Raw genomic sequence first — 21,955 nt, forward strand, 5'->3', positions numbered from 1 at the left:
AAGAGCATAGGGGGCAATTTCGAATAAGGGAAAAGAGAAAGTAACTTAGTAGCCATTTCGCAACCGTTCAAATATATCCGAGGTAAGTTTTAAGTAGTTTCCTTTAGTATATAATTGACGATGCCACTATAAGAGTATAGTAGGTAAATTGTGATCTTTGGCTTGCACTTGAATTAAGATGTATAATAGATAATGCATGTATATGACTTATAGTTTGATGGCCACTTTGAATTTAAGATTAAATGATGAATAGAATGAGTGATATGAGATATAATCATTGAGCTGAAATGTGAATGATGATGTGCGTATTGAATTTATATTCGAATGTAATATACGACTATTAAGTGATAAGGTGACTGTCATGTGTTATGATCAAATGTGTATGAGATTGAAAATATCCAGACATGAGGTCCGCAGGCTATATGCTGGAAAAATATCTGGACATGAGATCCGCAGGCTATATGCTAGAAATATATCTGGACTTGAGGTCCGCAGGCTACGTGCTGGAAAAATATCTGGGTTAAAGACCCGCAGGCTTACGCTAGTAATGTATTCTGAGCTCTAAGATTTGACAGAACTGATGCTAGTAAGTTAAATAAGATTTCGACTTCGAATATCAGTGGTAAACATTGTTGCGTAAGTATTATATGTTTTACATGTTAAGGTTCGTGTTATGTGCTTATATTTGAATTGATTTTTTTTAAGTGATTTAATAGCATCAAGGCACGAAATATATATATGTGTGAATGAATTCGGTATTTGAGGATAAGACAATAATATAATTGATTAATGTAAGTCACCATATGAAAGAATGTGATTAACGGTATTAGTATAATCTCTGTAAATAATGAAAATGTGCAAGAAGTCTTGTGTATACATACATACATATTCGGCCAAAGGGTTTTGTAACTAATGTACTGGTGTATGTTTGGTCAAGTGAATTACAATTAGAATACAAGTTTTGTGATACTCAATGTTCAATTTTAATGATAAGCCTTAATAGTATGAATTGCTTAAAACTTACTAAGCCTCGAAAGCTTACTCTGTTTTTTATTTCTTTGTTTTATAGATTGTTGATTTTGGCTATCGACTCGGGGATCGTCAGCAGTTCTTCATACTATCGATCTTTTTGGTACAGTTATATTTTGGACTCGATATGGCATGTATAGGTTGGACTGTTGACAAAAATATGTTTTGAAATTGTAAATATCTTGACCGTATGAAAATGGCACTTATGAATTATAAATCTGTATGTATTCAGTTCGATTTATACTTGTGTTGGTAGATTATGTGATTGAAATTTAATGTTTAGCTTGGTAATACCTCATAGCCTATACCGGCGATCGGACACGGGCTAGGGGTGTTACATTATCTCTCACGAATAATGAGACCCTCTCCCTAAGAGTCGGTTTTAACCACAAGATACTTCATATTATCATACGAGGTTAAAGAATCAAAACCTCATCAACTGTGAGAGACTCGCGGCTATATAAAATCGTGTCTCTAAAGGTTGATTAATATATGGGCAACGAACAAAGTAGACTCACCCCTAGATCTTTCTTATCATATTGAACCTCTATGGCCTCCAAGTTTGGGAGAATTTCTTTAAACACTATTAAGTGTTCGTGCACAGACGCACCTTCCTCCAAAAGATGAGCATAAAGATGCTACTTCATCAGCAGCTTGCTGGTTAGAGTTTTCGACATACATATTTGTTCCAGCGTCTTCCATAATCCAACGACAATCTTCTCCTTCATCACATCCTACAAAATTTTGTTAGAAAAATGCAGATGTAACTGTATTAATTCGTTTCGATCATTGCGCTTCTTCTCTTCCTCCGTCAATGTCGAAGCTATCTTATCTACCCCTAGCAAAGCTTCCTCTAAGTCCATCTGTGCAAGAACTGCCTGCATCTTTATTTACCACAAGGCAAATCTAGTGTTGCGATACAACAGAGGAATTTCATACTTCAAAGACGCCATTACCGTGATTGAGATGAACAAACCGGAAGCTCAGATACCAATTTGTAAAAATAGAATGTCGGTAAAGATAATATATCGCAAAGAAAAGAGAAGTAAAAATAAAGAACACATAGATTTTTACGTGGTAACCCTTTCGGGAAAAAACAACGGGCAGAGGAGAAGAAAATTCACTATGTCAAATTCGAATTAATTACAAGAGGGGTAGACTGTATCTACTTATAGGCTTGTAAAACCATATTCTAATAAGAGTGTAGTAAGATTGAAACACCTTATTCTAATCAATATCAAATAGATGGAGTTTAATAAGGTTTAAAAATCCTTATTCTAAAAAAAAATAAAAGAAGTGTAGTTCTATATGGATTTTACTTTTATTTTATTTTACCACTGTATTTTATTTAAATAAGGATTCGAGTCATTTAAATTATCTCAATAAAAAACATTAAATTGAAACAGACAAAAACATATATGGGAAAAGTAAGTAGAAAGTTTAAAAAAAAAATTGTTGAAACTGAATCACCTAATAAAATATAATACCCATTGAAATTAGTTAAAAATGATAAATAATTGATAATGTCATTTTTTATTTTTAAAATTTTAAATTTTATAGCATTAGTTTTCACATAAGTAAATATTTAAGTTTAACTAAGTAAAATAGACTTTTCAATGTAAAATTTGAAAAAAAAAATATTTATTTTAAAACAATTCTAAATTAATTAATTAATAAATTTTGCTTATCCTATGTATCGTTAAAAGAAGCTATCCCTTAATCATAAGGTCAAATGATTGATTCCCACTCATAAGAATAGTTATATTTCTTAATCAACCGTTTATCTATTTAGAGAATATCACAATCAACACCTTAATTTTGAAAAAAAAAAAAAAGTAAAACAACTATTCACCTAAGCGTTCATGTTAGCAATTTGTTCCATGTAAGCATATACTTTATAATATATGTTAGATTTATCTATATAAATTTATCTATTGTATTTTTTTTAATTTAACATACATAAATAAATTTATTTATTCTAGTAATACAGTAATTCGAAAAAGTATATTATATAAAAATATCTCTATAGTGCAAAAAATTGAAGTGGAAGTAAATGTAACATACCCAATGTATAAACAAATTAAAATTAAGAAATCAACAATAATTTGGCTTAAAAAGCAACAAATATTGAAAGTGAGATTAGAGAAAAAAATTATGTTTAAAAAATAAATTAAGATAATACAATTGAAAATGGTTTTATACGATAGACATCGCCATTTGTATAGAATTTTTTAGAATTTTTTAAAATAATAGATGTATATATCTAGTTACGTTAAATTCAAATTAAATAATACAAATTTTAAAATAAATAATATTTATCTTTATCATCATTTTTATATTTTATTTTATTTTTGAAATTTGATGTTTTTGAAAGATAAATAAGAAATATTTATTTAAATTAAATTTTTATAAAATTTTAATCCACTTCAAATTTGTTTTTGATTATGTGTCAATTAAAAAGAGTATCTATGCGTCGTTAAGGCTTTACATGGTAGAGTGAAAATAATATTAAAAAGATGAAAAATTAAAAGGCTAGAAAAATAGAAAGATAGAAAATATAGGTGGATTTTATAGGAGATGAAAAAAGTGGAAAGAAAAAGTAATTTTCTTCTCATCCATTAATTGATAGAATTGAAAAATGAAAAAAATAAAATAAAATATTTGAAAAATATATAATATTGAACTAATTAATTCGGAAGGATTGGTTTGTATGCATTAGGATAGAAAATAATTTATTTCTCTTATTTTCTTTTCTCTCACTTTTCTTTCCTACCAAGCATACTCAGAATTTATTTTCCTTTCAGTTTTTCACTCACTCTTCCTTCTACTTTTCCATCCAATCAAGCACACTCTATATTAAACTATCATAAATATAAGCTTTGTTATATATGATATATATCGCATAATTATTTTGTACAATGACGGTGGAATTTTTTTATTTTTCAAGTGGGATTGAAATTTTGTCATATGTCCTTATGTTGTATTTAAAAAAATAATAATAATAAGACGTGATAAAATCTCAATCCTACTTGCGAGGTTATAAATTTTCACCATCATTGTACCAAATAATTATCTATGTATACAATAAACTACAAAATACAATTGACATTTTTAAAAATTTATTTCACCAAATATATAATATTTTAAAATTGAGCTAAATTAGTACAAATTAAATTAGAATAAAAATGATAAGTTTTTTTATAAAATATTTAATTTTTTTATTTTTTATTTTTTACCATTGAAGTTTAGGATTTAGAGTTTTAACGGCTTTTGCTTTAAGCTTGTGCTAGACCAAGGAGGGATTTATATAGAGGAGGTTTATGTAAATATTTTTAAAAAATATTTTTTATAATTTTATAATTTTTATAATTTTAATACAATTATTTTTTATAAGTTTTAGTTTAAAATTTTTTTTTAAATTTACATAAGTTTCGTATAAGTTTCTTATGTTTATATAATTTTTTAAATAATGTTTACAACTTTTTATAATTTTTAATAATTTTTAAAATATTTTTATGTTTTTTATGCTTTTTTTCAATTTTTATTTTTTTAATATTTTTACTCAAAATAAAAAATTATATTTAAGGGATGTCATGTGTCACTATCTAATTAATCTATTAGTTTATTTTAATGCTTAACATAGTTAAAGATGAAAATTGTTAATAAAGTACTTTAATTGATTTTTCAAATTAATGACAAGGCTCAATTTAGAAGTGAATTTAGTCGAGAAACTTAATAGGTTTTTTATTTATTTATAAGCTTTTTTTTATATATTTTAAGCCTAACAAAAATATAAGATAAATATAATACCTTTACAATTTTATAGTGGGGCCGCCCCATAAAATAGAAAAAAAATTATTTAAATCCCTTCAAAAATTATAAAAAATTAAATTAATAAAAATAAAATTATATTTTAGCTCCTCTAAAAATGATAACATTTGATTTAATCCTTTAAAAATTATAAATTATAAAGATATAGATATTAAAATGGTAAAATTATATTTTTACTATCATAAAAATATACAATTTAATTTCGGATCCTTAAAAAAATTTTCTAATTTCACCATGCAAATATATAAAACTTATATAATGTCAATTATCCTTATACATCACAGTTATGACAAGAAAATATACAAAAACAATAAAAATACATAACTTGTCATGTATACGCCAAAGCTTCCAAGGTATCATACCGTAATTGAATTATTAAAACCATTTTCTTTTCTTCTGTTCTTTTAAAATGATCGTTTTGTTATTTTAGTTTTGAAAACCCAGTTCTTAAATAAAAATTAAAGAGTAGCCCAGAACTAGAAGGAAATTAAGAATTGAATAGATAAATAAAATGCTTAGGGTATTGGCTTAAATGGAGACGGAATACTCAACAACAGAGGCCTAAGACTTGGAAGGTCATATTTTCATACTTAAATTCAAAATTTTTTGGATATGATTATATGGAACATGTTACTTAAAAGAAAAATGGACTGCGAGAACAACATAATTTATGACAAAAATGTATTCTATTGATTTGCATTTTAGATCCTATTGGGAGCAAACTTGTTTCCTACATTCCTGCACATCTACACAAGGCTTCACTTTACAGAACGACCTTAGGGAAAGTTTTCTACATCAACCCAGTTTTTCTTTTTATCAAATCTCTGAATGAAAGATATGATGGGAGTATGAAGTAGATTTTACCTGGTATTAGTGTTATGCTTGTGAGTCTGATTCTCATGATGATCTATCCAAAAAATCTGGGGCTGAACAGTAGTAAATATATTTCTGCTCTAGCTAATCTGGGAGATCATGACTATAAGCAGTGATGTCAAGGGAGAAGAACAACAGAGCATGAATTAGATGACTGGCCTCTCCCTGTTAACCATTTGCTCAATTAGTTTTAGAAGATCTATGCATTTTTCAGGTTCATCTGTGTTTACCAAGAACTCAATATGTGGTAATGCTGCTTTTGCATCCCCAATATTATTGTATTTCATGAGGTCAGAAAATAGTCTTTGAGCTTCTATGATGTTTCCTTTGGTATGCATACTGTGGATCACGGATGAATAAGATGCCAAAGATGGAACGAAACCATTACTGAGAATAAGATCCAAGAACTTGAGGCACTCGTTGCAGTTGCTGTTCTTAGAGTGCCAATCAATCACAGAAAAACATGCCTTCTCAGGATATGAACCTTGTCGTAATATATCTTTGGTAAGATGTTCGGCATCTACAATTCTTCCGACTTCACATAAACCCACAATTAGGAAATTATAGAAATCCGAAACAGACCCACCGAATTTCTCAATTTCAACTTGGAGCTTGAATGCATGCTCAAGATCCATTTCCTTTAGAATGTTACTGGAAACACATTCATCATAATTTTCTGCAGTAGATGGTGACCAAACATATAGAGGACTGATAGAACGGGAATGTGCTACTTCAGTGGTCTTGTTTGATGAAATGAATCCTGTTAGTAGTGCAGAATAGACACGACTGTTGGGCTGAAATCCATTTTTAACCATATCGGACACAATCTCAAGGGCACGGTCTAACCTGCCAGCATAAACATGAGCTTTGACCAATATAGTGTACGTAACATGATTTGGGGATACTCCTAAATCAGACATGCTATCCAAGATCCTCTCTGCAACCTCAACTCTTCCAAATTGACACAAGCCATTAACCATGACATTGTATGTGTATACACCTGGAGGGCAGCCAACTTGTTTCATTAGCTCTATCATGCTCAAGGACTGGTCAACCTTGTCAGCTTGAAAAAGTGCGCCTACTAATATGGTGTAAGTCACAACAGAAGGGCCCAAACCATGCTTTAGGATCTTTCCAAACAAGGCATATTGTTTTACCAACTCACATTCTTTGCTCAGAACATGAAGAATTGAGTTGAAGGCATGACAAGTCTTCAAACAACCATTTTCAATCATCATCTTCAAAAGCTTTGATGCACCTCCAGTGTTACCTGATTTGCAAAATCCATCCATAAGTGAGGTAAATGTCACTTCATCCGGTTCTATTCCCTTTTTTATCATCTTACCCAACAGCCCATTTGCGAGTTTCAGTCTCCCTTGTTTGCACAACCCATCAATCATAGCAGTAAAACTATATGCATCAGTATCAACCCCAAATGAGTTCATAAATTCAAATATCTTGAAAGCCATGTCAAAATGGCCTTCTCTGCAGAACCCATTAATTAAAATATTATAACTCAAGCAGTTAGGCAATAAGCCATTGTTGACAACCCTTCCGAGAAGGATCATTGCCTTATAAGGTCTGTTGACTCTACACAGTCCTTCTATAAGCTCATTATAGGTACGGATATTAGGCTTGCAATTTCGTTTCTCCATCAAACTAAGAAGCTCAAAAGCAGAAACAATCTTCCCTTCTTTACAATATCCATTAATCAGAGCGTTGTACGTTACAATCCCTGGATAAACACCCCCTTTTTCCATCTGCCTAAACATCCCATTAGCCTCCTCAATCTTCCCTTCCCTGCACAACCCATCAATCAAAACAGTATAAGTATAAACATTAGGCTTACATCCTTCTCCGATCATTTCACGAACCAAATCCAAAGCCTTACCAATCAATCCATCATCACACAAAGCCTTTATTAATACAGTGTAAGTCCGAATACTTGGCTGGCAACCCTTCTCTTTCATCCCTTCTTTCAAAGCAAATGCTTCTTCAACCTTCCCAATCTCACATAAACCATGTATTAAAATCGAGTAAGTAACTGAATTCGCTTCACAACCACCTGACTTGGACATTACTTCAAGCACCCGGAAGGCTTCCAAGAGATCCTTTTTTCGACAATAGCCCAATACCAAAGAAGTACAAACATGAGTACCAAATCCAAACCCAAGCTTCAAAGATTGGGACATGAACATTTCAGCTTGACACACAAAGGCAACTTTGGATAAAGCATTGATTATCATTCCATAATCAATAGCAGCAAGAGCAAAGCCTTCAGCTATCATTCTTCTATAAACCAAAAAAGCTAAAAACCCCATACTTAACTTAGCTATTGACATCAAGAGAATGCTATAACAAGGGTAATTTAAGCGAAAACCGGTCTCCCTCATCTCATCAAGCGCTTCCATTAGCTTCAAAAGATCGTTCTCATTGCTACTACAGGTTTTGATGAGCTCAATCACCGCCTTATGAGCAATTCGAAATGAATTGGAGGATACGAGCAGTTTCAAGAGGCGGATTCTACTAGTTATATCGTAGCAGTAAGTGGAGTGTTGACAAACCCATTGGAAAAACCGGAGAGCGAGTGAGAAATGGTGGTTTTGGAGGAGGATGACCTGGGCAGCAACGGTGGGGTTCATGTGGGAAACAAAGGATTTGAGGGTCTTGTTGGTCTTCCAGTTGGGTTGGTTGATTAAGAAAGAAGCTCGATGAGCAATATCTTGCGGGGTTGTTTGGTTGTAAGAGGAAATGAAAGAAGCAGTGTTAAGCGCAGGAGATGTGCAGGGGAGTTTGGCGATGCTTTTTCTGAGAAACATGCCAAAATAAAAGGGTCCGGGAGTGGGGATTAGAGATTGGAGATAAACTAGAAGGGAAAGTCTAGTATTTTTGGTACGAGGAGAATTGCCATGTAACTATTTACAGAGAAGAAAGGAGGAGGGGAGAGGCGGAGCGTAGGCGGGCGTTGTTCAAGTTTAAGCGTATCAGCTGTTGATAATAGGCTCCAATTTCACCGGATTGGTGAGTTTAATAATTAAATTTTGGGTAAACGCTAACTGTTCCTGAAATTTATATAAAATTAGATTTCAGCCACCTAACTTTTAAAAATTACATAATAACCACTAATGTTTTCGAATACATTTTTTCCACTCATCCATATCTCCTTTAAAATATGATATAACACATTAATTTAAGGGGCTAATACTCAATTTAATAATCTGGAGTTGGCCTTTTTCTAGGTTGAAGAAGGGGAATTTAATAATCTGGAGTTGGCCTTTTCTAGGTTGAAGAAGGGGAAGATGGAGAGAGAGGGACGGTGGGGGAGGAAAGGTTTTTTAAAATAAATTTAATTTAATATAATTATTTTTATTTAATATTAATATAAAATTTTTATTTATTTTTTACAAAAATTGTTTATAAGTTTTATAATACATTTTACATTTTTACTAATTTCAAATTTATTTTTAAGATTTTTAAAAACTTTTTTAGAATAATTATTAAAAATATTTAAAAAAATATTTTATTTATATTTTAGGGACCAAATTGGTTATTTTCCCTTTAAAGATAATGGATGAGTAACAAAACTATAACAATGGAATAGCATTAATAGCTATTACGTAAGTTTTAAATGTTGAGTGGCCGAAACATAATTTTATATGAAGTATAAGGACAATAAGTGTAGTTTACCCTTAAAGTTTTCGTCATGCTAAACCTGGTCTCCTTTTGTCAGCGATACTGGGATTGTGGGGACTTTCACCACCAGTTCCATTCTCTCCTCCTTTAATTTTGTTCCCTGAGAGAATTCAACGAAACTATTATTACTCTTGTTCCCAGGTAACTCTCAAACCTGTGTTGCAAACTTCATATCATCGACCTTTTTGCTTATAAAATCATTTTCTCTATCGCCTTAAAATAATTCTCCCAAGCCTCATCACATGTTATATGAACATTTTTGTTTATAGCGGTTTAATCACGGATAATCTTATTTTAGTAACGAAATCCTTCACCCTATTTAAAGGAAGACTAGAGGCAAAGGCTCCCTAATTGCTCTGAAAATTGACATGAGCTAAAGATATGTAATACCTTTATCCGAGTTCGTATCTAGACTTGAACAAGAGATATTATATTTTAGAGTTAATTACTTCGCTTTAGGTCTAAACTATAGATTCAAGTTCTATTCATCTTTAAAGTTTTTTAAAACTTATTTAAAGCTTATTAGACTATTATTAAGCTTTCTCTAAAATTTGGTTACAATCAGAGGTCATCTAAATTTTATTCGAGCCTAAATGAATAAAAACAAGTGAAAATAAAATACTTGTTCCGATACACTATTCCAAGTATTGATACATCTTCCCTGGCATTGTTCATTTTTGCTCTCTGGAGTACTTATACCGATACAAATTCCCTTGGTATTGATACAAGGGTAAATGGGCCCAAAATCAAGTGTGAAACACCTCTAAAACATGCATAAACAATCTTATTTCTTTTTCATTCGTTCATGAACACTTTCCAATCTTAAAATAAACCAACATATCAATAGAAACATCACAAATTCAACAATTAAGAATTCTCTATTCAATACTCAAACAATTCTTATTTGATATACTCTTGCATCACAACAATTCTACCATTTACATACCTTAATACACTTAAATATAAGCTACTTAAATTACCAAAATTCAATTACACCTCGTAATTCATATATTCAATTCCCACGTTCTTATTTTTTTCATGATTTAACCATGAAACTTAACTTGATATTCTTTATCTATTTTTTTCCTTCCTCATCCTCTCCATTCCACATTAAATATGTACATATATATATACACATGAGAATCTTTAGTTTTTAGTATAGCATGCTTATATGTATTATTAATTATTTTTCACTAATTACACATATACTCTTAACAAGGTTGTCTACTTAAGTAGAAGCCACTAAATTATTTATACATTGGCCTACAAAATTCAAAATTAAGATTCGTTTGTTGTTTTTGAAACTAGACTTAATGAAATTTTTACCATGAAAATTTCAAAATTTTCACACATGCCAATTAATACAGTATTTTCTTTAAATCCTCTTCTATTCTGCTACTAGGTAGCTGTGATCTATTTCCACTAAAATACATTTATCTATTAGTATAGAATTCATATTAGGTTGCCTTTTGTTTCTCTTGACTTATTGAGATTTTCATACATATAAGATCTCTTAATTTTTTTTACAATTTTTAATGATTTTTCAAAATCAGAATAGGAGAATATGAAATTGATCTGGCATTGTCTCACTAGATTGTACAAATGTCATTCAATACAATCCCAATGCTTAGACCATTTCTTCCGTACAAAACTAGATTTATTCAAATTTAATTTTATATTTAGTTCACCATTTAACTCATCTTCTATATTTTTTGGGGGAATTTTCAAAGTTGAGCTATTGTTGGCCAAAAATGATTTTAGTGAAGATATTTACTTTTTCATGATTCTTTCCATTAACTTTCAATTAAATGTACATAATCATTAAATGTGTAAAATTACTTGCATTGTATGTGAAATTAAAAATGTAACACCCCTTACCCGTATTCATTGCCGGAATAGGGTACGAGGCATTACCGGAGTTTACAAATTAATTTTTTTTAACTCAATATAACCCTTTTATAGATATCTAACCTTCCCTGCAATTTTAAACCGAGACCAATCTACATCAACCAATCCAATTCAACATATTTTCAAGATAGATTCATAAATATTTATAAGATAACTTCATCATATACCAAAATTAAGATTTGTTAGCCATACCAATGGCTGACCTTACAATCATTTCGCATTAACATTTACTATATTAGCTTATACATGCCATTTATTTCCAAAATAAAGTTTCTTTAAATACCGAAATCTAAAGGTTGATAGTGTGATGTGTCTCCAACCGAATCCGACCTCCGAGCTTTTAACACTACAAAACAGGGGAAAAGGAAACAGGGTAAGCACTTTGTGCTTAGTAAGCTCATGTAACAAGAATTATACTTATCTAATATTTTCAATCTAATGCAATAAACATTCAAATATCCATTCAATGCATTATTACCCTAACATGCACAAACTCAACATTCAAGTTAGTCCAATAATTTCCATGTATCAATAATATATACCATGCTTGATGAGCTCATCAATACCATGATTTCCATTCCCTTGTTATTTTTTTAATATTTATCCTGTTGAATTTCTCAGAATTTCGATGGATTTTTCAGAGGTACACTTTTAGTGTACAATTCCGGGTCTGTCAATTCATATTCATGTGCGCATATTTCCATTTCAAAGAGCACACTCCCGCGGACCTTATCCTTACAGTGGGATTACCAGTCCAGGCTAAATCCTCTGTAATATAAACTCATAGAGTATTGTCGGGATTACCCGTCCGGGCTAAATCCATTTTCCACATATTCTTCGGGAGGGCTATATCAAGATAGGATCACCCATCCAGGCTAGATCCTTTTTACCGTCAATTCCTTTTTAGTGATCCATCGAATTTTCCTTTCATTCAACCGAGATTTCTTCCCCTTTTATCAAATATATCAATGTTTCATCAATTTTCATACAATGAATATTAAAATCATATTCACATCAATAACATACATTTCAAGTATTTAAGAATATAATTCAAGTTACATGAACTTACCTTGATACTTGTTCGTATACACAAATCTACTAATCTCGAACTTTTTCTTTCCCTCGATCTAGCTTCGTATTTGAATTTTCTGGATCTAAATAAATAAATTTAATCATCAATTTAATACATTTCATGTTCATATGCAACATTCTCTATAATTCCACTATTATTTATAGTTCATTCAAAGCTGTCTACTTGAGTCATAGTCACTAAATTATTTTTTTCTTGAGCTACAGAACTCCAAATTAGGATCCGCTAATTTTCCCTGAAACTAGACTCACATATCTTCTTAGCATAAAATTTTCAAAATTTTTGGTTTAGCCAATAAGTACAGTTTATTCTTTAAAGTCACCCCTGCTCTTCTGTCTGACAGTTCTGACCCTTCTTCACTAAAAATTAATTATCTCTTCATACAGGATTCGAATGATGTTCCCATTTGTTTCTCTTGAAAATAGACTCATTCAGGATTTTCTCTTGAAAATAGACTCATTCAGGATTCTAAACATATAAATTTAATTCCCTAATTATTTTTCTTCAATTTTTTATGATTTTTCAATGTCAAAACAGGGGAACCCGAATTCATTCTGACCTTGTCACACAAAATTTATTATATCTCATGATTTACAATTCCATTGCTTACACTATTTCTTCTATGAGAAACTAGACTCAATAAGCTTTAATTCCATATTTTGTTCATCTTCTAATTCGATTTCCACAATTTATGGTGATTTTTAAAAGTTAGCCTACTGCTGCTGTCCAAAACTGTTTTAGTGCAAGATGTTTATTACCATTTTTCCTCTAAGTTTTTAATAAATGATAATTTCGTCCCTTCTCAATTAGCCTCTCAATTGAGCTGATTTTTCTCAATTAGCACTTAATTCTATCACTTTAAACTACTTTATAACCTTTGGGAATCAGAATTTCAGCACTAGATTTTAATTCCAAACATTTTCACAATTAGGTCCTAAAAATCAATTTCTATTGAAATTACCTAATAAAATCATCTTATAAACAAATTAAAGCTTCAATTTCATGCTATTTCATCATAAAATTACAACACTCAATTTCATCCATGAAATAAAAAACTAATGAATTTAATAGTAGGACCTAGTTGTAAAAGTCTTATAGACACAAAAATTATAAGAAAAATGCAAGGATTAACTCACCTGGTGCAAAAATTATAGAATACCAGCTTAAAGATGAGAATGAAGAAAAATGAAGAGAAATCTAGATATTTCCTATTTAGTCTTATCTTTATTTAGTTAATTATGCAATATTCCAATTTTGCCCTTAAATCATCAATTTTCCTGTTGATTTCATGGCCTTGCCGTCCAGCCCAAATAAATTTTGGGTTTAATTGCCTTTTAAATCCTTTCTCATTAGACACTTAAGCTATTTAATAATTCTAGCTACTTTTACACCTTTTTCAATTTAGTCCTTTTCATTTAATTGACTACCCAAAAATTAAAATTTTCTAACGAAATTTTAATACCACATCACTAACATTTCATAAATATTTATAAAAATATTTCTGACTCGATTTTATGAGATCAGATCTCAATACCTTGTTTTTACCTGATTTCTTCAATAATTTCTTTTTCTAACTAACCACTAAATCGGTAAAATTTTTCTATCGATATTTTCATACGATTTTCCTATTATATCAATATTCATGCAAAAAAATTAAAATAAATTTCTCTTTAAATCAGATTTATGGTTACGAAACCACTGTTCCGATAATCTTGAATTTAAGCCATTACAAAAAACTAAAATGATTACATACACAAGAGTTTGAAAAACAATTTTGAATTGACGAGAATACCCTTTATTGTTAATTATATTACTAAATTAATTTATTAGTATTATTATGTGATAATAATAAAACTACTATTAATTAAATATTAAATTAATTAATTAGGAAATAATAAAAATTCAAGTTTTTAATTAAATAAAAATAAATTATATATATAATTTCATTTTAAACATCATAATAATTAATAATGTTAAAGTCATTTTTTATAATTAATAAAAATTAAATGAGTGCTATTAGCATTATATATATAAAGATAATATCAATATGTTGGGTCCATATTAAATTACAGTTATTATTTTAAATTAATTCTCACTTAATTAGTGTTACAGTTATACACCAATTAAAACTAATATTTACCCCTATAAATATATGCATTAGTGAGACATTTTCATTCAAAATAACATCTAAAGAATTACTTGAAAATCATATTTTAGCATTATTTAATAATAGGCTTTGTTTCTATAACCAAAAAGGTGTGATTTTCATTATTATTTGATATTCAATAGTTTTATTATCATTTGATTTTAATTTTATTTATATAATTGTGAATGTTGCTTATTGTTATATTGTAAAATATTATGTCAAAAGTAATGAAATATTAAAGTAATGGTTCTTTGTAGGTGAACTTTTTACTCATTCAAATTACATGTTATTTTATTTAAGGGTAAACTACACTATTAGTTACTAAACTATGGGTATGTTTTCGCTTTGGTCACTTAATAGAAAAAAAGTTAAAATTTGGTCACTGAACTATTCAAAAGTTTTCATTGAAGTCATTGGATTGTTAAAATCAATGTTGTGGCTTTCTTTGTTCGCACTGCTTACACCAATTGAAAGATCTATTTCCCCTTATATTCTACAATTCAATTTTTTTTCATGAAAGAACTTTACATCACAAATCTACGAACCGAAATTTAAACAACATATTTCTTCGATCTCTAAAATTAACCGTCAAATTGACTTGGATCTAATGTATATTCTTCTATTCATCAATAGGTATTGATTCATTGTACCAATCTTCGAATCATTTTTTGGAGTTTGCTGGCGAAACTTTTTTTTAAAAAAAAAAAACTTAACAACCCAGTGACTTAAATAAAAACTTTTGAATAATTTAGTGACTTAAATGAAAAATTTCAAATAGTTTAGTGACCAACTTGTAAGTTTTTTAGCTAAGTGATCAAAATGAAAACTTAGCAATAGTTTATTGACTAATGGTGTAGTTTACCCTTTATCTAATTGCTTAATATTTTGCTATTGGTTCTTTCCTATTTTTTTTTTTAGTTTTATTACTTTTAAAATGTTATTTTATTCCCTCAATCATTTTTCAAAACTAATGGAATTTTATTGTAAATTAGTCCAACTATCATTTAATTAGGAAATATATATTAAAAATTTATAAAAATGTATTATTTAATAAATTTTAAAGAATAAACACGTAAAATTACATACAACACATGTGGCATGAGAACTAATTTATATATAAAAACATAAAATTCACTCTTTCATATACTAGGGGATTTCACTTGGAAAAGAAAGTGTTTCGTACTAATGAATTTGAGTCCATAATCGTGGGTTCCAATGCATGAGATCTCGTAGCACTTACCAATGAGGGCTCATCAATTAATATTATACTGAAGAAATAAATTATAGACACTAATACAATTAGAAATGTTTTTCAAAGACAAACTTGGGATATGTGATCCCAAGCCCAACCTTTCAATCCCAATAATATATATGTATATTATATATGCAACAATCAAGAGTTTGCTTGCATTTGAGATCACTAGATGATATATTAAATGATATGTTAGGTGTAGCTCAAGAAAAATACTGTGTAATTGAGATTGTATCAGATTGAGTTTGTAACACCCTGGAATTTGAGGTTGGAAGTTTTGAGATTTGTAGGTAGGGTCAGTGACTAGATCAGACAATTGGGTTTGTTGTTGTGTTTTAATCTCAAAATAGGCCTATTAATTTGGTGGTTGGTTGTGTGTTAATTTACCTTGGGGTTTCAAGTTTGAGTCCTCATGTGCGCTTTGAGGAATTTGTTTCATTTTTATTGTTTTTAAGTATTGAGTATTTATTTGTTTATTTATTTATTTCTATTTTATTTTTATTTTAAATGGGTTATAAGAAATTTGATAAAAAAAGAAAAAAAGAAAAAAAAACACGTTCTTTTCCTCTACCTTTTTGGATGTTTTCTACCTTCTCCTTTTGTTTTTTCAATTTCAAGATTTTCTTTTCTTCTGTTTCGTTTCTGCTCATCAAGTTAATCTTAGGTTTGTCATTGTCATGGTTGATTGATTGGGCTCGAGTGTTTTGTTGGATTGGTTTGAAATCGGGTAAGTTTTATTTTTTGTTTTAATGGGAGGATTGCTTCAATTTCATTGTGTTGCTAATTAATTCTCATAGTTTAGTTGTGCTTGTAATTGAGGTCTCGAAGTTGGTTTGGGGGAGTGAATCGAAATATTTTGATGGTTGGTATCGTAAATTAAGGTGTGGGTTCGAAAAATTTTCCTTTTTGTTATTAACGAAATTCTGATTTGTTTTTGTGAATTTTGACATAGGTTGTGGGTTTCTGAAGTTACATTTGAAGTGTCAATTATTGCGATTTTGCTTAAAAATTTGACTGGTTAGGGTGTGTTTCTGTACTGTTAGAGGTTAAGGATCATTTGATGTCGGAATTCATATTTTCTAGGCTATTTTAGAGTGGTTCCGTGACCATATAGGTGGCTACATGGGTGTGTGCCTGTTCACACGGCCATGTGGAATTAGGAATTAGGGTTTTCGGGCAAGATTAGGTGCCACACAGCCTGGCCACACGGCCATGTGATAGATTTGGGGAAATTAGTCGATTTTCACACGGTCGTGTCCCCTGGGCACACAGGCGTGTGTGTTTTGGAATTTAGGTTTTTGATGATTTTTGGTACCACACGGCCTGGCCACACGGACATGTGTCCCACATGGGTGTGTGAGATCTCCACACGGTCGTGTCTTCTCTGTTCTTAATTTTTAACACTTTTAGACAGTGAGTTACACAGGCTGTTCACACGGGCTTGTGCCCCCTCCACACGGGCCTGTAGGGCTTTCACACGGGTGTGTGTGGCCTCCACATGGGCATGTAGACCCCCACACGGCTGGAGCACACGGCCGTGTGGTCCTACCTTGCCAAAATTTTGTATTATGTTGATTTATGACCTGTTTGTGGTTCTGTGTGTTCAGACCCTTGGTTAGGTCTTAGTAAGGGTAGTCGAGACTCTGTTTTGACTTGGACATATCTGTTTTATGCAATCATTGCATTTGTTAAGTGACTCGTTAATGTGATATTGCCTAATAAATAAGTAGCTGCTTCAGTGGTTAAATGATGTAGGTGTGTGTATGTGATTGTCTGGAAACTGTGTACATTAATTCTGTAACTAACTGACTGATTACGAGCTTTTGCGTCTGTGTAATTGACAGTGTTTAGTGTGTTGGGATATGAAGAGAAAGAAGTTTGTTCTGATTTGGCAGTTTCAACTGTAATACGTCTATATAGCGGTTTACCACACAGTATGATATTTATGGCAGCTCAGCTGCATACTGCTATTTACGTGGTTTTGTTCTACATTCATAGTGTGTAGGGTTGGTTGGGTTTTTCGAGGTCCTATGTGGTGTGCAAGGCTGTTTGAGTTTCTTATAGCTCATTTGTGGTGTGAATGAGGGACAAAGAGGTGTTTGGCTGGATAGGTGGGTTTCATGTTGTTGCATTTGTTCCGCGTTTTCTCTGTTTGATTGTGAGATTAACAGTATATAGATCGATGTGTTCAGTACTAATGATTTTGTTTTGGTTGTGATGATTATTTGGATATCGGATTGCCAATGTGATATTTTGTTTTTATTATAGCGCTTAATTTTCGTTTTTCTATCTTTTCGATCTCACACTGGGCTCATGTAGCTCACCCCCCTCAGTTTCCCTTTTTCAGGTATTTTCGTATACTGTTGCTGGACTTGGCACGCCGGAGGTCTCGAGCAGCCACGTTTTATTATTGAATTTAAAAGTATTTTACATAAATTCCGCATTTATAAATAATCGGTTTGAATTGTAAGTTTAATTTTGAATATTGTGGTACAAAATATTGTGTTATACGCAAGTAAGCGTATTTTGGGATTAAAATTTTTGTAATATTTGGATTTTACAACGGAGAGTTTTACATAATTTAAATATCGTTTGTTTTCTAGCTGGTTAAACTAAAATTTCTCCCACGATCACTTTGGTATCAATGTGACCTCCGAAATCTGGCCTAAACTTCTAGGCCTGGTTTTGGGGTGTTACAGAGTTCAACTCTCTTTCTTTTTGCCAAAAAAGGAAAATAAAAAACAGATGCATATACATTTCACAATATTCAACTAATCGAGATAAAACCCTAGATTATCGGGTCCAATTTCTAAAATGTATTCTTTTTTTTAAATATTAACACATTTAACACACATAAGGTTTGAAACAGCAAGAAAAAAAAGGAAAAAAAATAATATCACCTAATTTAAGGTAATTTCTAAATTAGAGAGTTATTCCAAAACCCTATAAATAGGTGTTATCAAAATTATTTCTATGAAACCAAAAACAAATCATGGGAATCTCCAACATGAAAAAAAGTTAATTTGCTTGGCTCTAATCAGCATAATGGTGATGGTAGAGGTGATCCAAATCGATGCGGCTATGACGGTCCGTCCCGTAGAGGTTTCTGGTCTTACTTCTAATCGTCATCTTCTCCATGAAACTGTTAATGCCTAGAAACGTGGCTGCTCAAGACACACAGTGTGTCGGAATTAAAGAATGATTAATAATATGTGATGGTATTTTTCTCATATCAAAATAAAATCCTCTGCATATTAATGCAAAAATATTAATACTATTTGTCTCTTTCTTTTACTTGACTTGGTTTAGCTTAATCAAGATTTATGATTTGGTTTTGCATTTTGAATCTTTGCTTTATCCTAGATTTAGTAATTTTGATACAATTATGATGTGTAAAATAATAAATATAATTATAATATAATATAATATAATATGATATAAGCAAATAATGGAAACATAATACTATAAGAAGTATAATCAAAATTAATATAATATAAATTATGAACTTATAAAAATTTGAATTATTATATTATATGTTAAACACAATTATTATATGTGACACTTTATGTAAATACGTATATTATCAAATCTCACCAATGCAATCAATCGGTGATAAAGAGTATTAGTGGTGCCAGTTTAATATGTATTAAGTTTTTTTCAATCAAGATGTAAAACAAATATTTAAGTAGTATACAATGAAATACCATAAATATATGTCTTTAAAACATGACAGCTAGTTTTTTTTCTTTTTGGTGGGGGGCGTGGGGTGAAGGAAAAAGAGAAAAAGATAAACGAAGGAAAAAGAGAAAAAAAAAAGAGAGAGAGAGAGAGTTTTGTTTTTGTTTTTTTTTATGTTTAAATTGTTATTATAGAATTGTTATAAATTTATACGAATATTTATTTGTAATAGTTGGGATATATTTATTTATTCAACATTTTATCTTTATGTAATTATTTTTTATATGATATTTTTGTAACCTATAAATTCATCTAATGATATAACATATTTATGTTCATGTTTATCATCCATAATGATTTTTTAAAATTATTTAGATAAATTTCATAGTAATTAAATTTGATAATTTTAACGGAATATATGATTATAGATTGTGTTTTCAAAGGGTAAATATTCATATTTGGATTTATTTTTATCTATGATAATTATATTTTATTGATATAAAACAATTGCAATTCCATTTAATTTGATCATAAATACTTTTTGGATGTCTTATAATATATATTTGTACGTCAACTTTATTATCTATATTAATTATATTTTATTGATATAAAACAATTGCAGTTTCATTTAATTTGATCATAAATACTTTTTAGATGTCTTATAATATATGTTCTTTGCTTTTACAATTATAATTGTTACGGAATTTCTTTCTTTAAAATTGACGAGATGATCGTTGAAAAATGATTTTCCTATGCCAACGGACAAATCCGAAAGTAAATCCCTAGAAATGTTGTTGGGGTACATGCATTTTGACAGTGCTTTTAGTGATGGAGAAAACCATCAGTATTGGATGAAAGACATTTATCAACATTTTTTACCGTCAGTAAAATCTTATATAGGTCAATGTTTTCATCACGGTCTAAAGTTGTCGAAACATCCCATTCGCCCGTTGGTATAAGATTTGGTGTACTATACTGATAGGTTTTAGGATTTTATTGATGATAATTTTTCATCCAGAAATAGCATTTTTTTGTAGTGACTATTTTATTTTTAAAACCTTATATTTAAAGGATTTGTCTTAACGCCCGCTATAAAATAGACATATTTAAACAAATTAATGTAAAAAAGCACTCGTGGATTGATATAGATTATTTAAATTATTTATTTTTTAGACCTACTTTTTGAAATGTTCATGTGTGTATATGTAACATTTTATCCTAAATTTATGGATTCAATTAAGTGTAAAATTAAATGACCAAAGCTAAGTTAGTAGTGAATTAAATTTTATCTGTTCATTAAGTTACTTGATGGGTATACCGTATTAAAAGTTCATCATTATAAATTGGTCCTTGCTCTTCTTATTAAGATTACATGTAACGCCCCCAAAAAAATTGGTGCTTTGTACGGGATTGTTTCGATAATCTTAGCCATACTCATTTTCATGGGTTTAGTTATTTTAATACTATTGAGAGTTCATTATGAGAAGAGATTGTATAAAACTATGATTCTATGTCATCCCTATCTCTTTCTAATAGGAGAATGACAAATCATATTTTTCTTTCTTATTTGCAGTCTTTTCCTCCTAAAAAGTTCAAATCCAACTAAGAATGCTAAAAATCAAGAGGAAAAATCTGATTTGTCATACTCCTATTGGAAATAGATAGTGATGACGTGGAATCACATTTCATACAATACTTTTTCTAAATGACAAATCAGATTTTTCTTCCTGAAAAAATTCAAATTCAACTAAAAATACTAAAAATCAGGAGGAAAAATCTCAAATTTTAGGGGAAAAATTAAATTTAAGTATTGTTTTATAATATAAAAAAAGGAAAAAGAAGTATGAGTTAAATGGTAAGACTCTTGGGCTCTTTCTTTTATCTATGATAACATAGATGTGACGAATGTAATGACACCTTTTTCTAGGAGAATAATAAATCATATTTTTCCTCCTTATTTTTAACATTTTTAGTTGGATTTAAATTTTTTCAGGAGGAAAAATCTTATTTGTTATTTAGAGAAGGGATTTAGCCTCTGTTTTGATCCGCTTTCTTTTCAAGGGTAAGTGATCAAATTGCTGTTAAGGCTCATAACTCGATTTTGGTTACTAATCGAATAAGTTGAATGTCAATTTTAGGAACTGTTGTATCAAGTTATGAATACCGAATCCAAGTTTCGGTTTTGATTTTTGGCATTAATTAGTTTATTGCATGACATTTTAGGGACTGGAAGTGTGCCATAGCTGTGTGTTTTAGAAAGTACTAGGTGTGTGGAAACATAAAAATATATGGACTTTTTCAGCACTTTTGAGCACTAATTCATGCAGTTTCTAAGTATTTTTTTATCGAATTTTATACTTTTGTTGTAAAATAATTAATTTGCACTTAATTTATGAAACATTTTGAATTTTAATTATTTTTATAATAATTTTGCAAATTTTGGTCTATTTTCGAC

The 21,955-nt window shown here is 30.0% G+C and overlaps 1 protein-coding gene across 1 annotated transcript; it reads right to left on the reverse strand.

Moving 5' to 3' along the window:
- Window positions 1–5,490: 5,490 nt before the first annotated feature.
- On the reverse strand, window positions 5,491–8,736 carry LOC107952865 (pentatricopeptide repeat-containing protein At3g07290, mitochondrial). Its single transcript, XM_016888064.2, has one exon. It carries the CDS (start codon window positions 8,550–8,552, stop codon window positions 5,880–5,882), a length of 2,673 nt encoding a protein of 890 aa, XP_016743553.1. The 5' UTR covers window positions 8,553–8,736; the 3' UTR covers window positions 5,491–5,879.
- Window positions 8,737–21,955: the final 13,219 nt, after the last annotated feature.

The sequence above is a fragment of the Gossypium hirsutum genome, chromosome A07, assembly GCF_007990345.1.
Source record: "Gossypium hirsutum isolate 1008001.06 chromosome A07, Gossypium_hirsutum_v2.1, whole genome shotgun sequence".
Lineage (NCBI taxonomy): Eukaryota > Viridiplantae > Streptophyta > Magnoliopsida > Malvales > Malvaceae > Gossypium > Gossypium hirsutum.